We start from the raw sequence: 18,373 nt of genomic DNA on the forward strand, positions 1-18,373 counted from the left end.
GGTTTCTGTATTGAGCGATATGTTTCCTCTCAACGGTGTGCAATGTTCTGCAACAGCCTTCCAGGTATATTTGTCCCTGTTTGATGGGTGTGTCAGGGTATAGCCCAAATCAATAATGAAGTAGGCCTAGACTTTAAAGCCCAGAGAATTACTTCTCAGAAGCCATAGGAGCAAACCGTACTACGTCAGTCAGTACTACGTTTTGCTACATTTTGTCGGGGCCGTGGCCCAGGACTGGGGAATTCTTGTGTTTGTGTTTCCATCTGTTCATATGTGATTCCTCCTGTAGAAGCTGCCCATGGCTATGTAAAAGATCTCACACTGTTCTCTCACACTGTTCTTTGACACTGCTCTATTTGAGGTAACTGAGTATCTGTGACTATTGCTGGATGCTGCATTTACCACTCTAAATTCAAACAGCATTTGTCCTTGGCCTTACCCAACACATTAGTAAAAGTTGCTTTTTGTTTAGTCTGCTTTGTTGTTTGTATTGAAAAGAGACTTCCAAGGTCAGGACTAGTAATTGTATTCTTTGGTTTGTGGTTCATAACACTGATGGAGCGTTCTGCATTAATTGGCTTTGTGTAGATGCTATCAGTGTTCTTGTGTTCTGTGGACTAGGCATTGATATTTTAGCAGTGTTGTGTCCTAGATAACTGTGTCAGAACAATATCACAGAGTGTTTTGTGTTAAGTGACGAATCCCTGTGTCCCCAGCCCTGCACTCTGAGCCGGAGGTGAAGGCAAAGGTGGAGGAGTGCCCAGGGAGCTCGGTCACATTGACCCCTGTGTCTGAGACTTCCGCCTTGGAGCTGTCGTCCCCTCAGGTGTCCCCGGCTTCGCAGGTCTCTGAGAGCGCGTCAGACACCAGTGCTACCGACAACCCTGGCCCTGCCTTCGAGCCTGGCAACCAGGAGCCCGCCAAGAGTGAGGGGGAGCCCCGTACAGAGAGCGACAAGGACCCAAAAAAGAACAAGCAGCACCTCCACTGTCCCGTGTGCAAAGTCACAGTCAACTCCACGTCCCAGCTGGAAGCCCACAATAGCGGTATAGTAATAGCATTGTTTCAGTACTGTAGATCACCTTAGGCCAGCATACGCTTTGTTATCCCTGCTTAGTAAAACCACCGGCAAGCAACACTAGCAACAGCTTCATAGTGATGGTGCCCTAGTACGGCCCAGCTCATTTCACATTTAGCACAAATGTAAATATACGGTTCAGTGAACGCCGAAAGGTCAAGGTACGTAAGCTGTAATGTGTTCAGGCGCAATGTGTTTGGTTCTTGAGTCCCGTGCCATTGTGTCCTCAGGGTCCAAACATAAGCTGATGCTGGAGGGTCAGAGCGTGCAGCCACGGCGAAGGAGCAAGGTGGTGTCATCTCGCGCCGCCAGCAAGACCAAGCGCCTAGGGAGCAAGGGAAGCATGCCTGTCGCCAGCAAGGCCTTCCACTGCGAGGTGTGCGAGATCTACGTCAACTCCGAGACGCAGCTCAAGCAGGTGGGTCTCGGGAGGGTGCTCAGTTCTCGGTGTGCAATTTGAAAACGTAGCGCTGCATTTACATAATTGCAACAGAAAAACTGTGGCCTGGGAATACGCATTTATACAGGCACTAAAAAGAACATTTTTAAGAAATGTAGTTGATGGCACTTTCTCATTTCAGACAGGCAGGTTACATTAGCTCCGCTTTGTGCTGAGATGGTGGAATCGGTTACACCGCCACCGCCCTTCCTCTGCAGAGGAAAGCAAAAGTTGATGTTCGCCCACAGGAAGTGATGTCACCAGCTGAGTTTAACCTTCAGAGCCTGCAGTCAGCTCTCAGTAGGTGTCCTGTAACAGCCACCTCAGGTCCAGGTGGAAGAAAGGGGAAGGGAGACGGGGTTAGAGCAGGATAAGCGCAGTTTAAGAAGGGACATTGTGGCATTTGTAAAATCCATGGTTGGTTGGTCACGATGGCTTCCGCCCAACAGTCACAACGCTGTCTTCGAAATGGTAGAGAAATGGGAGGATTGTTTCAGCCTGCCCACGCTGTCATTTTCATACCGACGTGTTCGCAATGAAGCGATTAAATTATTTTATGGCCTTTTCTCCCGTGAGAGGAATCTGCTGTGAGATTGAACATCAGACACAAAAATGAACATAGTCATGAGTACTTCATGGTGATCACATTTCTCAGTTAAAAATAAGATGAGGAAATAAACCCTAGCTGTGTTATAGCCACAAAGAAAATATAGATATATATGTCAATACATAAAGAAAAGAAAAAAGCTACATAGAAAATAGGAAGATGGTGCAGTTAAAAAGCCATCCTTTTACTACATATAATCTGCTTTGGTTCAAGACACATTTTTATAGTTAAGTACCCTATCACTCTGTATTATTCATTCAGTAATGCTGAATGGATAAGCTTGTACCAGTGACTTTAATGGAAAACTGGAAAGTTATTTAATTTATTATTTCAGTTATTTCATTTATTATTTCTAACAGGTCTCACACCCACAAACACATACCACAAATACACAGAAAAAGCGGTGACCATAACTGCAATAGTCCTCTTATCATCCCAATACATTACAGGGCTTCTCTTATCTGGACACAGGAGAGCCTCGGCTGCTTCTCTGTGTAATAAAAGCCACCCAAGCCATCTCAGCTTTTAACCAGACTTCATGTACTATGTCAAATCAGGATTTATTTTTTTGTCCTTGGTACCTCCTCAGCTTATGAAAATGAATCAGGATAAGGCTATTAAAAGGAACAAGGCAACAGATAATGCAAGAGTTGGTCTGAATGACCAAATTTTTTTCTAAATCTCTTTTGTGCAGATGACAAAGAAGCTATGCGGTCAGATCCAGACTTGGGTTAATTATAAGTCTTATTAACTTAATGTTTTCAGGACAGAATAAGAATGAGGCAGCTATTCAAATGTGCCACATTATTTTTTGAATCGATTGCCAGCTCCAGTGAATAGTCTTTCAAGGATGTCATTTTAATAGTTGCTGTCAATCAAGCTGAACATAAGGCTTTTCTGATCCCAAAGGGCCTTCTGGGACTTGTAGCCTTAGTGGTGTACTGTATATACAGTACTGTAGGTTGCATACTAACAAGTAATATCTGGCTGGAAAGGAACTAGAGCCAGATTGCAAATGGTTTGGGGGGTTAGACGGAATCACCAGATCTGGTTACACAGAGGGGTAACTGGGAGGGAGGTGTCTTGCTCCTTAACCCCGATATTTTTTTTTTTCAGCACATGAACAGTCGGAGACACAAGGACCGGCTGGCTGGCAAGCCCCCCAAACCAAAATTCAGCCCATACAACAAGAGCCAACAGAACTCTATCTTAGCTGTGAGTTCCCAACACTGCTGCTAGCTTACAGTACATGTGCACTGTACAACAGCCAAGCGCACTCAGACACACACACACGCTTGCAGACACGCTCATACTCTCCGCCCCCCCTCCCCGTCTCTCTCCCTACAGAGTGTGAGATGGAGCGGGTACGCTGGCGGGGCTGTCTCTGCCATGAAGAAAGTGTTCAACCACAGCAACCTCACCACTCTTTCTCCTCAGGTGAGGGCTTGGGATCGGAACCACAGTTTGGTTGTGCCCAGTGAGGGTTTAGACAGGCCGGAGCAGGAGAATGGCTTCTTAGAGAGTTGGTGTTCCATAGTAAGGTTGCCCAAAGTCGCTGCTCAAGCCAGGCTCAAAGCTAATGCACCACAGTAGATTCCTGCTTGTCTGCCTTTCCTTACAGATGGCAAATGCACACCCATTTACTCCTTAAAGAATTTAGTGCCTAAACCAGGTCTGTGGAGTGTGACTTATGAGGCTACAGCAGGTCTGCTGTTGGAAAGCTTAGAAATAACTGCAAATACTGTAAATGTTTACTAAATTAGGTTGGACCAAGTGCCCTCACACTGACAGGGACCCTCAAACAAACACTAGCTTATTATCCCACAGGATTTATATTTCTCCAGCTGCTAGGGAAACAGAGTCCCAGAGGAGTGCACATTCTTGTCTGGGGTATTTAAAGCCAGTCTGCAGGCTCCCCTCCTCTCTTTACGACCTCAGGTCATAGGTTATATTGTCAGCTCTCACACCACCCATGCCAGACTGTGGGAGGGATCAGTGCAGGGCACAGCCTGACCACACTGTGCACCAGGCACAGCCATGTCGGTGTGCAGGGCAGACATTCTTAATCCTCAGCCTGGTCAGGGCGGTGGCTTTGGATCAGGCAGTAAGAGGAGTCATCTGGAAGTCGGAGGGTTGCCAGTTTGATCCCGCCCTGGGTGTGTCGAAGTGTCCCCGAGCAAGAAATCTAAACCCCCGATTGCTCCTGACTGGTTGGTGCCTTGCATGGCAGCTAATTGCTGTGAGTGTGTGTGTGTGTGTGTGTGTGTGTGTGTGAATGGATGAATGATAAGCATCAACTGTAGAGCACTTTATAGGAGCTATATATATGCAGACATTTACCTTTTATGGTCACCAGGTCAGCACAATCCAGACTTCTCAGGCTGTCCCAGTCGATGGACTAGAGGGGTCAGTGTGTGCTTTTTTTAAAGACAGTGGAGGTCACACAATTCTGGCACAGCAACTGGGCTAGGGTATGGCTTCCAGATCAGGATGAGACTAGTCTGCTACACCCTTGGAGAAAGATCCTTTCCTGGATTGCAACAGGGAAAAATCAATTGACCTATGGAATGGGGAAACGGTTTACAAAAATGAAATTAAAAGATGCTACGGTGGAAGGCATTTTCTCATTAAGCTGGCGACGATAAATCAGCTTCGGCAAAGTACTTTTTCTGAACTGCCAAAGCTAATGTCCATACGCACATAAACAGATGCCTGAATTTGTGCAATAAGTGAAGAGTAATTGCATGCATTGTAAACACTATCAGGTGAACGCATTTGCTTTGTTGAATACTGATGTGTGTTGGTGGTCTTCTTACTAGGTCATATTACTTACTTCTTACTAGGTCATGCTAAAACCCCTAGTTTAGACATTTTTTATATTCCATCAATTTTGTTTTTGTTTTTGTTGTGCCATATCGAGCAATATTAAAGATAATGTATCATGTGCTGGACTTGATACTGTAAGCAACTAACAATACAGTTAATGTTGTCAATATCTATCCTGACATATAATCTGCCATTGCATTTTGACCAAATATTGTACACTTCAAATCCCCAAAACATTTGCCTGATGGTCGTGTGCAAGGTATACCCTTTCCATAGGAAAGTGCTTGTCATGAGCAGAAAGAAGCTGCAGCAATGGACAATGGGATTGAAAATGGCATAAATTGATAAAACGGATTGATCTATTGTGTTTGAGGCACATCACTTAGTCTTGCTGCTGTGCAGTGGAGGGGAACTCGCAGCGATTTCCAATGTCTCCTCTTTGTTGTGCCGTCTCTTCCAGACCAAACTGGCCCTTCAGAAGCAGCTGACCAAGAGCCTGACGGCGAGCTTCCTCCCAGGCCCGCTGAACCATGCCACCCTTTGCACCATGGCAGCCAACCCCCTGGCCCTCCGCCACCCTGCGGGTACCGCCACGCTCATCCAGGCACCATTACTGAGCCCCGCTCTCTTCAGGGCCGCCCCGGGGCCCCTGAGGGCCACGCACACCCCCATTATCTTCTCCCCTTACTAGGCTCCACGACTGACGTCCCCACACAGAGCCAAGCGGAACTATGCAGTCAGGGAGCAAAACAGGCCTAATCGATCCATGGGCTTCAGCCGTTAAGAACAAGATTCGGAGAAGAGACAGCAGAACGTGAAAGTCTCGCAACTGTTCTTTCTGCTGTTTCTTTCCTGAAGACAGCCGGACACGGACCCCTCCCCACTTTCATAAAAAACGGACGTAACAGACGTTGCGGAAAGGCATTAGGTCAAGTTTATTTGTTTGTGTTATTTATTAGACGACAATAGTGAGGTAAGCCTATATCTGTGTGTGACGTGACTGCCACCAACAAGATCCCTTTACTTGATGCTTCTTAGATATTTTTTTTACTGGGTAGAGCAGGCGCTTTCTGTCTCCTGGTCACCCAGTGCTGTCTAAACCCACTCGGTAGCACAGCCTGTGGACTGGAGGTGGGTCCAGTGACACTGATGGCTGTGCCCCTCCCCACCCCTGCAACCTAAAGGGGGTGGGAACAGGGACTGAATCTGCAGGGGCTTCATGAGGCTTCCACTCTTAAGGACCTGCTCTGAACCCGTCAGGCAGCCCACACAGGCAAATGCTGGTGGCGAACCTGCCCGTGCAATGCACTGTGGGGTTTTACCCTTGATAGGGTGAGTTGATTTCTCATCAGCACATTTCTGTGAGAACAAACCTGGAGGAATCCAGTCTTAGACAATCTGCCTCTTTGACTTTGGCGTGAGAGCAAGGTGCACATTTCAGGGGCTTGGGGGAGGTGGATGGGGTGACGTCCATCCCGTAGCCATAGCCTGATGTGGACTCGGCACGTCTGACAGTGGGAGCCTCAGGCTTATTAGGAACATGGGTTATTCCACAGCAAATAACCTCCCCAAAAACACACTATCGAGCCTTGGGTAACTGAGTCAGTAAACCCTGTTCTTTTTCATATCTTGTTAGAGAGGAGTGAGTCATACTACCAAAAGGCATGTACATAATCAACTCTGAATAGTATTTTGAATGGAATAATCATAAATTGCTCATGAGAGTCTTAAAAGAGGTCATATTACCAAGCTGCTATAACCCCTAGTTTAGACATTTTTTATACTCCATGCATTTTGTTTTTGTTGTGCCATATCAAGCAATATTAAAGATAATGTATCATGTGCTGGACTTGATACTGTAAGCAACTAACAATACAGTTAATGTTGTCAATATCTATCCTTACATATAATCTGCCATTACATTTTAAGCAAATACTGTACACTTCAAACCCCCAAAACATTTGCCTGATGGTAGCGTGCAAGGTATACCCTTTCAATAGGAAAGTGCTTATCATGTGCAGAAGCTGCAGCAATGGACAATAGGATTGAAAATGGCATAAAGGGATAAAACGGATTGATCTATTGGGTTTGAGGCACATCACTTAGTCTTGCCGCTGTGCAGTGGAGGGGAGCGGCTCGCAGCGATTTCCAATGTCTCCTCTTTGTTCTGCCATCTGCGGGAGATTGTCAGGGATGTTTATGGGCCAGGAGACAAAGCAAGAGGCAGGAGGTGTAACCGTAAGCCAGCAGTGCACCGTTCCTGAGCTCCCACCGCTGATGTCTTTGGTGAACTAGCGCAGCACGGAGTACCGCATTGTTTTCAGCACGTAATGATACAAACCGCTTAATGAGGAACGGCTACGCACATCACAGTGCAGACACGCACTGTGTTTATTATCCGCAGATTTCTAAATCTGTGTAATGTATAACATACAGGGAACACTTTATGTCGAAAATAAGTTTGGAAGCATCTGAGGTTGAGTAATAAATTCTGTTTTTAACAAGAAGTGGCAATTAATAAGGACTTTAATAAGCACTCCAGTTTAAGTAATACCAGCATTAGCATTATTATTTTCAAAACTTCCCCTTATATTTCTTCATCCCCATATAGTATAGGGGAGTGATCTTAACCCCAGGGTTGTCACACACAGCAACGTGAATCTTAAATCCTGCATTATATTCTCAAAGCAATAAATTAAGGTGATGTAACTTTGGTTGGGGGGGCTTTTCAGTTCAGGGAGGACGGAAATTACAAACGAGGTTGTTGGGTGGAATAAGCGACGGTGGGTAGGTGTGGATAGCCCATGTTTCTGAGGTGCTCAGGGAACCGTGACGGCGCTGCTTCCATCACCAAAAGCAGGACGGAGAGACGAGGAGACCTATGCACACCACCACTCCCTCTTTTCTTCTGCACTGGAAAAACCTTGTTTGAAAGATGACAAATGTTTAGAAGTGTATATGGTTTAGTGCCTGCTGGTGGGCCCTAGAGAACCATGCATTCACCACAGTGGAAAGACTATTTTAAACTGGATTTATACATAATTGGTGACAGTTATTTGGAATTATCTTTTTATACAATGTAACCTTGTTCTTCATGCCATACATTTTGTCAGCACTTTGTTATTGTCTTACGGTAGATTGAATCCTCTCTTAAAGGTGTATCAGTTGGGCCAAGTGGTCTCCATTGCTACTGCAGGCTGTAAAAGGCTGTAAATTAGGGCCAACATAAAGTTACATTACACTCTTTACGCAACAGCGCTAGCGCCCTTGCTCTGTTTGTCATTTAAATCAACCAAAATGACAAAAATCCTGAGCGTCATTCCCTCTCTCTCTCTCCCTCTCTGCCGCTTGTCTTGTTCGGTCTCATTTGTGGAAATACAGCAGCGCCATCTACAGTTCACATCCTGACTTCCTGCCGATTCAAAGGAAACGTCCTTGTTTTTTGTTTTTGTCAACAGCAGGTCTTTGGGAATACAAAGCCAGTTTTCATGCCATAGAAATCCAGTAATCTTAAATCCCTGAACATTGAACCAGCCTGTTGTTTTGTTGTTTCATTTTTAAAGGGAAGTCTCCAAAATTGTTGATTTTTATCAAAAACTGTAAAAAATATATATTAAATAGATAGATATAATAGAGTAAATATAGAGATTTTATCAATTATTATCATTATCATTATTGTTATTATCAAACTGAAATTTATCTGAGGGATTTGTGGATTCCATTGATGTATGTACAGTTGAAATGTGCTTAAGAAAGGTTGGAAAAGTGTACTGTGCTTTTTCTCTTAGTTTTTCTTATATTTTATTCCTTTTTAAAACACAAATGTAACAAATGCTGAATACGCTTGGGTGTTTGTTTATTTCTATAAAATAATATGAAGAATTTTGCTCAAAAAACAACAGAGAGTGGGGGAAAACAATGCATAAAGGGCCTTTCTGAGACATCATTGTAGGCAAGGCAGCCTACAGTCACGGATTAGTCTTTGGCCTTCTCAGGTCTCCAGATCTCAATGAAATATACAGCTCAAGTTGTGGTGTGTTGACCCCATCCTGCGCTGCTGGCAGTATTGATTCTGTTTTTGAAAAACTCACTCGTCCTCTGACAGCAACTTGAAGTCATTTTTATCATTTTGCTTGGCTTGATTTTTTTGATGATCAGTTGGGGGTCAGTTTGTTCCACACAATAAATGTCTGCCATAGTTCTCTGCAACAGAAAACATAAAATATTTAGATGTCTTGTGTGGAAGAAACTATTTTTGCCTTCCTTAGGTATATTTTTTTCTGAGTTTTGAGTGAGTTTTTCTTTTAAATTTATCCCATTTACTCTCAACTTAACTTGTCAATTGTCTGTAATGCATTGTGGTCATCTCTTGAGGGTGGTGAGTTGAAACTAAAGGTGAATATCTGCAGACCGGCTGGGCTTTCAGCATTTTGACAAGTGAGAGGACAAGAACGGTGAGAAGAAAGGTTGAAATGTGTTGTGTTATGGACAGCAGATACAAAAGAACTGCAGTGGAAAGCAGATACAAAAGAACTGCAGTGGAAACAAAGTCTTGGCATTGCAACATTTGATTATTTCATTTTTTCAGACAAAGAATGCATCTGGCACATGCTTTTTCTTTTGCATTGGATGTTGCTAACAGATAGGACTGGTAGGTTTTATTGGAAAAAGTACACTGCCAAGAGGCATTAAAATTGGGGTAACAGATCTTCGCTGAACTTGCAAACCTCCTCTGTGAGCAATATGAAAATGAAGTATGAAATTGGCCTATTATGAATCTTCATCAATGTCATCAGTGAGGCTATGTTTTTAATTGATGATTTTAGCGTGGGAAAGTGTTCACATGGAGATAGAGATGGGAGGATAATGGCATCTTCAGGCATAAAGCTGAAGAAACCAAGGTGCCTGAGGGCCAAATGTGGCAAGGCTCAGATCTGCTTTAAAACATCCCTCATCCATTTCGTCAAGGGATCATCAAATCTGGCCCTCCAATTCAAACCCAGCTCTGGCTTTCCTTCCTTCCAGATAATTAACTGACAAGTTAGACTCCCAGGTAGAGGGAGGGTGGAAAACCAGCAGTTCTCAGCCCTCGAGGAATGAGATTTGGCGATCCCTGCTTTAGCCCATAGCTCTACCCCTCCTCACACCAAGGTTTATCACTTAACACAGGTCTTACATTTAGTAAGTGCAGAAAAGAGGGCATTACCTTCTCAAAAATATTTTGACTTCTGTACTGACAAAAAGATGATGTGCTCTTTGTCAGGGCTGTCAAAACACAAGTGTGGATGAATAATTTTCACTCAAAAGGCCACAATGACACAGGAATGAAGGGAGAGCAGCTTTCATACCTGCAATTGGGTGTACTTTTATTAGAGATTCTACAGACTTGTCTCAACAGCTCAAAATGTCAGTGAGAACTTCTTAGACATCCCTATGTTATGCACGTAGCCAATTCAATCCAGTGCATGATACATTCAATGCATTTTGAACAATAGGCCTGCAATTTACTGATTAATGCTTTTTAATGCTTTTAATGCCGGCTTACTTTTTGTTGTGTTTTTTTTCTTTTTTGCTTAACTAATGTATAATGTATCAAACAATGATTCAAACATTGATTTTGAGTCATTCTGTCATGTGATTAAGTATTTAATTTGTATTCCCCCCCAAGAAGTACTATCTACAGTAGAATATGAGCACACCTGAACATTAATACTGAATTTAATCTCTGATGTAGCAGAGATCAGCTTTTTCCTGAACAAGAGGTATGATGTTTGTATTAACATTGGCCAGTGTTTGTTAACAGACTTGCAGCAGACAGTCATCCTCATCACAGGCCAGATTTTTTACATACAGTCCATGTATACAGCTGGGCATCAAGTCACATTAAAGGTACAATAGGTACGATTTTTGTCTTAAAACATCGTTACATCGTTAAAATCCCTTCCTATCATTGAAGAAGGATCACTGACATGATAACTGCCTGTGTTTATAGTCCTTAAATTCGGGTTTCAAAATATACAACTGATGGACCGATACTCTGTACTAAAATATTGTATAGCAGTACAATAACTGAAGCTCATTGGTTGAAAATTGTACCTTTAAGTGTATGACAGCAGTGCTCCAGCTGGAAATCAAGCCCCAAACATTTCAGTTACAGTCCCATTTCCCTAACCATTATAGACTACATTATGTTTTATTCTTGCTATTCTCCACAAAGGCATGCCTGAAGAATTTGGTTATGTCTTATCAGATCCAAGTCCTCACAACAGCATAACAACAATGCACAGTGATAAAGTCTTCCAAGCTGAAGAAGTCACGCATTTTACTTCCTCCGATTCTGAGGATTAGTTGGAACAAGGTGCTCCTCTGTACACTACTTTGTGTTACTTGCATATTGTTCTGTTTTATAGCTTTACATTATTATTGCTTTATATAATATTGTGGTGTTTCCAGCAGACCATGTGTTCATAATCCTTGCCGGAAAGCCGTGCCAGCTTTTTTTAGTCTCTTTTACTTTGTACATAAATGCTGTGAAGCCAGTGGAGCTTGTGCCAAAAAAGTCAAGTAATAATGCAATCATGGCAATAACTGTCACTGCTATTTGTTAATCAGCTATCTTTGCAGCAAGTGCTTACTCAAAACAATACGCTTGTTTTGTTGCTTTTGGTTTGCCCATTTATTTCTGTCACATTCTGTCGAATTATCAATGCTTACTTTGAAGCGCGACTTGAGATGGGACTGCTCAAGTTTTTACGCATCAGAAGCACAAATGGTCTCAAAGCATTGAAGAGACGCTTCGGGGATTCAAGTTGAGGTCACGGAATCAGTTAATGAGCATGTTACTCAAATGGACTGTTTGAAGCACCATACATGAATTCACTTGACTGTGCCACAGAAATGACTATGGCTGCGCTTGATCTTTTCCCACTCATTAAAAGCAGTGGCCTGAGATAAAGGAGTAATGCTACCAATGTTACGCAATATTAGCACATCTGCATTGGAATAATTTAAGCACAAGTAGATTGGAAGGGGAATTGAAGCATACAGTAAATTGGTTAGGCATTCTCCGTCTGTGTATCTTTTGTGTAATATGACCATCTTTCTTTTGTGTGTTTGAAGGCGATATTTGTCTGCTTTGACAATGCAACCCCAAGAATTCAGCAAGATAGGAATTTCAGAGCAAACTGGTTGGTCATATAAAAGCACAATTGGTCTGAGCTGTCCCTTAACTGACCAGGTAGTTAAAACTGACTGAATTAATTCCCATCCTAACCTTTCACCGTTGCCTCCTTTGGTACGAATCACTGTGAGTATCACCTGACTGAAAGGATGTTGGTCATAGGTCATTGTTTGTGCATCCAACTGTATATATCAGTATTTCAAGTCATGTGATCAGTTGTGTTTGATCTGAAGAAAAATGTAAATTAAGAAACATTAAAGGAAAAAAGACAAAACTATACCGGGACTTGGCCAGTATTTTATTGTATTCCCTTTGTAATGTTTATTGTACAATTTATCCTACTCTCTGATGTATCATAACTGTTAGGTGAAAGAAAAGAACTTGTATTTTGATAAGAGATTGCTCATTGCTTTTATTGTTATTGCTGTATAGAGAAGAGTAAGATGGAAAAACTGGGTGGAGGGCACAATAAATCGATTAGAGCTTCCACTTTATCGGTGTCACGTCCTGTTTTATTGGGATTCAGGGACATGGCGTGCTGAACGTTCTGCTTCATGACATCCGATGTGTCTTAGCTTGTCCCCGTGGGGTCTCTCAGGTGACAACCTGAGACAGTCTCGGGATATAAAGACTGCAGGAACTATAGCCCTGTGCAGCCCTTCATGGGAAGTCTGAGGGTAAGCTCAGTAAACAAAGTTGACATTGAGGAGTTCATATTGCATGCAGTTTCTTCCTCCGGGGTTCAGTCCCCTCTGGTCCGTGAAAGAAATTGCATCTTCAGTGCAGGAATGGGAGGATTTGATGGCAAATACTAAGGTAATTCCCAGTGATTGGGAGGGTTACAATGTTCAGTTCACTTTGACCTAAGTGTCATGTTTTAAAGAAAACCTCTTGTCCAGCATCAGGGATTTTGCAAGAGGACACAAAATTTTGAACAATCTGACAAAAGCACAAAAGAGCATGTTACAGTGAGTTGACTAATCTAAACAAACTTTTCTGTTTATGACTTTTTTAAGGCTCATCTGTGTTCAATATGGACCAGGTTGAAGTCGCATAACTGATGAAAAAAAAAGGAGCATAAACCTTAAAGAAGTAGAATAGTTTACACCAGGGGCCTTATTTATAATGGTAATGGATTTAAACCCATATGTAACTCTTAAGATAATTACACTTTTATAAGAATAACTGAGACAGAAGAAAGTTGCTCATGTTGGCTTAAAGTGGCGAATCTGCGTGTTATGCAACCGTGATATACAAATCTCAAATGAACTTCAGTTTTAACTCCAATAATGCTAGTGCAGTCATGAATTAATTAATTTCTCATGTTGCACACTATGGGCCAGTTTTACAGATATAGATTAAGCCGAGACCAAATTCTGTGTCAGTGAAAGAGCTTAATCCATGTAAGTGAAACCGGCCCTACAAGACATTTATCATGTCTTAAAACAGAATTGATCATGATTCTTGCATTCTTCATACCTAAAATTGATTATCAATTAATGGTTTTCTTAAAGTGTGCACACAACCGACTTCAGGGATCTGTGTACAGCCATAAAATTTGTAGTACCTCCACATAACCAGCAGGTAATTAACTTATGTCACATATCCACATCAAAGTGAGATTTTATCAATAACTACTTAGCCATTGTTTTCTGCATAAGACATGACTGTAGATAAGACTGTTTTCTAGTGATGCCCCAAAGGTTTTCAGCCTACACACCCCCACACAGGCTCAAAGACACCCATCCTAAGTTTAAAAAAGCTATATATATTTTTAATTCTATATAGAACAACCACTGACATTGCAGTGGAGGGGGGCTGTGCTAATACAACAATGCTGCTAATACTTTGGTTGCAGCAGGAGTTGGTGTCATCCATCCATCCATCCATTATCTGAACCCGCTTATCCTGATCAGGGTCGCAGGGGGGCTGGAGCCTATCCCAGCATACATTGGGCGAAAGGCAGGAATACACCCTGGACAGGTCGCCAGTCCATCGCAGGGCACACACACCATTCACTCACACACTCATACCTACGGGCAATTTAGACTCTCCAATCAGCCTAACGTGCATGTCTTTGGACTGTGGGAGGAAACCGGAGTACCCGGAGGAAACCCACGCAGACACGGGGAGAACATGCAAACTCCGCACAGAGAGGCCCCGGCCGACGGGGATTCGAACCCAGGACCTCCTTGCTGTGAGGCGGCAGTGCTACCCACTGCACCATCCGTGCCGCCTGGAGTTGGTGTCATCCAGACCTTATATAATCTTCCTGAGTTTTTAGTTTTTAGAAGCGGCCGGGATGGGAGTCAGCACCTCCATGTCCGAGGCCATGGTTCTCTGCTGGAAAACGGTGGATTGCTCCCTCCGGGTTGGGAATGAGTCTTTGCCCCAAGTGAAGGAGTTCAAGTATCTCGGGGTCTTGTTCACGAGTGAGGGTAGAAGGGAGCGTGAGATCGACAGGCGGATCGGTGCAGCGTCAGTAGTAATGCGGGCGTTGCACCGGACCGTCGTGGTGAAGAGGGAGCTGAGCCAGAAGGTGAAGCTCTCGATTTACTGGTCGATCTACGTCCCAACCCTCACCTATGGTCACGAGCTTTGGGTAGTGACCGAAAGAATGAGATTGCGTATACAAGCGCCCGAAATGAGCTTCCTGCGTAGGGTGGCCAGGCTCAGCCTTAGAGATAGGGTGAGGAGCTCGGACATCCGGAGGGAGGTTGGAGTAGAGCCGCTGCTCCTTCGCATCGAAAGGAGCCAATTGAGGTGGTTCGGGCATCTGATCAGGATGCCTCCCGGGCGCCTCCCTTTGGAGGTTTTCCGGGCTCGTCCAACTGGGCAGAGACCCCGAGGGAGACCCAGAGCCCGCTGGAGAGATTATATATCTCTCCTGGCCTGGGAACGCCTCGGGATCCCCAGGAGGAGCTAGAATGCGTTGCTGGGGAGAGGGACGCCTGGAATACCCGGCTTTGCCTACTGCCACCACGACCCGAATCCGGATAAGCGGGTGATGATGGATGGATGGATGGATGGAGTTTTTAGTTGAAGCAAAACAACATTCTGACACAATGAGAAAAACAATAGAGTGAAGATTTATTTTACCCTTGAAAACACTTGCCCCCCTTTTCTATAGAGAAGCAGACCGACACACGCACACACACAAAATAAATCCCAATTTACAAATCTCTGGAGATTAATAGCTGTGCAAGTGCAGTAACCCTCTAACACCAAATAAAGAAATTATGGACACATTGATATTTGCTTTAATGTGATGTGGATTTTAAAAGACACACCTGTCTCTTAGCACCACAGGCATAGTCATACATTGGATAGCAGATGCCCTCCTGGACCAGAGTCTGAGGGTCATCAATCATAAGATGGGTTTCACCAGCCACACACCCCCTGCAGACCTGCTGATCCATGTGCCAGCACCTGCGATGCTATACCCCGGGGGAGTTTCAGCCATCACAGGCACAATTTTCCCCTCTAAATGCTCCATTATTTCAAGTTCCTCTAAGCCAGGGGTGTGAAACTGAATTCCCAGGGGGCCGCAGTGTCTGCGGGTTTTTGTGGTTGGTTGCCTTTCAATCAGCTGTCAATTAAGGCCTTGAGAACAAGGTGTGTGGACTCTTTAGCCAATCAAAGACTTAAATGAACCACAGGTGCTAGGAACAACCCGAAAACCAGCAGACACTGTGGCCCTCCAAGACTGTTTGACACCTGTGCTCTAAGCCTTTGAGCCACTATCAGGACTGTTCTCAGTCCACTATCAGGATAAACTAATACTTGTTTGGTTTACATGGGGAACTTAATAGATGAGGAAAGGGTCAGGAAGAATACTTTTTTGTCCAGGGAATATACAACACAACCAGGTATTTAAAAAAAGTAATATGCTGGCATGACTGACGGGTTTGAGAACAGTGGCCTTATGAGTTGCGCTAACCTATATCCCCTGTGCAGGGAATACTAAATCAGTGTAGCAGAAAAAATATCTCTCCATTCAAACCAAATGATGAACAGAAAAGCTTCTGACTGATATACTGCTGGGAGCAAATGCCTTGGATTAGGAGGTCACCACGGGCTTCTTGGCTAGCATATGACGATTTAAAATTTCGTTCTTGCCTCACGTGGAATAATGGAGCACCCTTTTTACTATGGCTGCAGTATAAAGTAATAAAAAATAAAAATGAATTATATTTAGCATTATAACAACTGGGAAATTGTTCCAGTGCAAGGACATGCATCCACTGTGTTTCATGGGGGACTAGAAGCAGATCATGTCTCCTGTTGGTTATTGAATCTCCATCCTTCCTCTTGCAATCTACAAAATTGACAAAAATAATACAGATCCATTTACCAGACTTGTCTCCTCCTCCTCTATCAGTCCTGTTGCCCTGTCTCCTTCTGGCTGCCTGTTGCTGTTCTGATCCCCAGAGAAACCTCATAATGATCTATTTCTGTGTTTACCATTTTGCACATTTTTCAATGTATGCAATGTGCCTTTGCCATTTCAATACTCTCCCTAGTGGACTGTCTTTGCACCTCCATTTAGTTGTTTTCCCCTTCTGTCTCTGAATTGCATGCCAACATGAGAACTGTCCATCATGTAGACATATCACATTCAGACATATCACTTATTAAATAAATATAAGCTATTCACAACGTTTCATGATGCAACTAAATCTATATCCACAGTCACTCTGCACATCTCTCTGTATACCCTGAACAGTTCAAGATCAGTTCCTATAGTGTCTAATGAATGTCATGGAATGCCAAATAGTGTGAGTAATATAATCACCTCCAATGACACCCAAGTGTAAGTACTGTATTAAAGAGGTCATGTAAGAAACCTGAGCCATTTGTTTAGCCACCCACAGTTTGGTTTTCTTGCTTCAAAAATCCGCTATGTCTAGCTACAAAAAAGACACTCACAACTTTGTCCTTTTAAAACAAATGTCATATAAAGGTTAAACTGACCATTTGTATTTTAAAATATTGTGGCAGTCGGGTGGGAGTAGTGAAGGTTATGGTAAGAGAGAACAGATACGTGGCAGCGCGCTGGCTCCACCCGGTGCCCATATCAGGACTTCCTGCTCAACAAGCTACACCTGGAGAGAATAGCAGCACACCTGAGGCTATTACATTACATTACATTACATTATTGGCATTTGGCAGACGCTCTTATCCAGAGCGACGTACAACAAAGTGCATACCCATAACCAGGGATAAGTTCGCTGAAAGACCCTAGAGGTAAGTACAATTTCAACTGCTACCTGTACAACAAAGATAAGGACAAGGGCCATTTTTTTTTTTTTTTTTTTTTGAACAAACAAACAAACAGAGCAAAAGTCACCAAAGTTAACTATCCAAACACTATACTACTATACTACAAAGGATGCAGAGTACTGCAAGTCCCACTGTCTACTATCACAGTCTTCGAGAGGAAGATCAGTCACTTCCTCCACATGTAGCTGGGTCTACCATGGAGCCTGAACCGCATTGATCTGTACGGGAGAACAAGCTGAAACTTTAACAGCCTGAGTGAGCAGTTCATAGTGTCCCATGTCAGATGTTAAATGGGACACTATTGCGGCTGGAGGAGCAGGGCTTCTGAGCTACTCAACACCATGCTACAACAAAGCCCAAGCCAAAGAACAATGCATGCTTGTGTAGGAAGAAGAGTGAGCAGCGGTAGAGGCACACCAGACAAATGGTGGGGATGAGGCAGCAAGGAGCATGGAAAAAATGAGAGTAGGTAGTGGACCATAAGATTACTTGGTCTGACTTTTGCCAGTCCCACCGCATTAAGTTCCTCATTCAGTTAGCTTATGATGTTCTCCCTAGTCCATCCAAACTGAGACACCATCTTGCCCCCTGTACCAAAGAAGAGGAACACTGGTGCAAATCATCAGTTCCAGCCCAAAAGACCTGGGTGAGGGGGCACTATCGGTTGGTGCCACGACCAGGGTTGGGAGGTGTTCGCTCATGAAATCTGCAGCGGCATCACTCGGAGCAAAATCCACAGTTAAACAAGACGGTCCATCACCTTTGTAAGAGCCAGGGGAAAGCCCCAGCCAAGGGTATCAGTTCAGCACCTGGGAACAGCACAAGACTAGGAGATGAAGCTAGACCTGGGGAAGCAGAGCAAGTTTGACATGCTGGACTGTTCCCTGGGAGGAGAGAATGGAAGAGGTACAGTTGTGTTCAAGAAAATAGCAGTACAACATCAGTAACCTGATGAACCAC

At 43.7% G+C, this 18,373-nt stretch overlaps 1 protein-coding gene across 2 annotated transcripts in view; it reads left to right on the forward strand.

Annotated features, from left to right (window-relative positions):
- znf385c (zinc finger protein 385C) overlaps positions 1 to 6,796 on the forward strand; it is a 129,066-nt gene extending 122,270 nt beyond the window's left edge. For both annotated transcript variants that reach the window (XM_061231326.1, XM_061231325.1), the window contains exons 5-9: positions 717 to 1,046; positions 1,309 to 1,496; positions 3,241 to 3,339; positions 3,472 to 3,561; positions 5,411 to 6,796. In XM_061231326.1, coding sequence (XP_061087310.1) covers positions 717 to 1,046; positions 1,309 to 1,496; positions 3,241 to 3,339; positions 3,472 to 3,561; positions 5,411 to 5,641 — 938 coding nt within the window. In that variant the 3' untranslated portion in view covers positions 5,642 to 6,796. The remainder of the gene's footprint in view (positions 1 to 716; positions 1,047 to 1,308; positions 1,497 to 3,240; positions 3,340 to 3,471; positions 3,562 to 5,410) is intronic.
- The last annotated feature ends 11,577 nt before the right edge of the window (positions 6,797 to 18,373 follow it).

Source organism: Conger conger, chromosome 2 (genome assembly GCF_963514075.1).
Source record: "Conger conger chromosome 2, fConCon1.1, whole genome shotgun sequence".
In the NCBI taxonomy this organism is placed as follows: domain Eukaryota; kingdom Metazoa; phylum Chordata; class Actinopteri; order Anguilliformes; family Congridae; genus Conger; species Conger conger.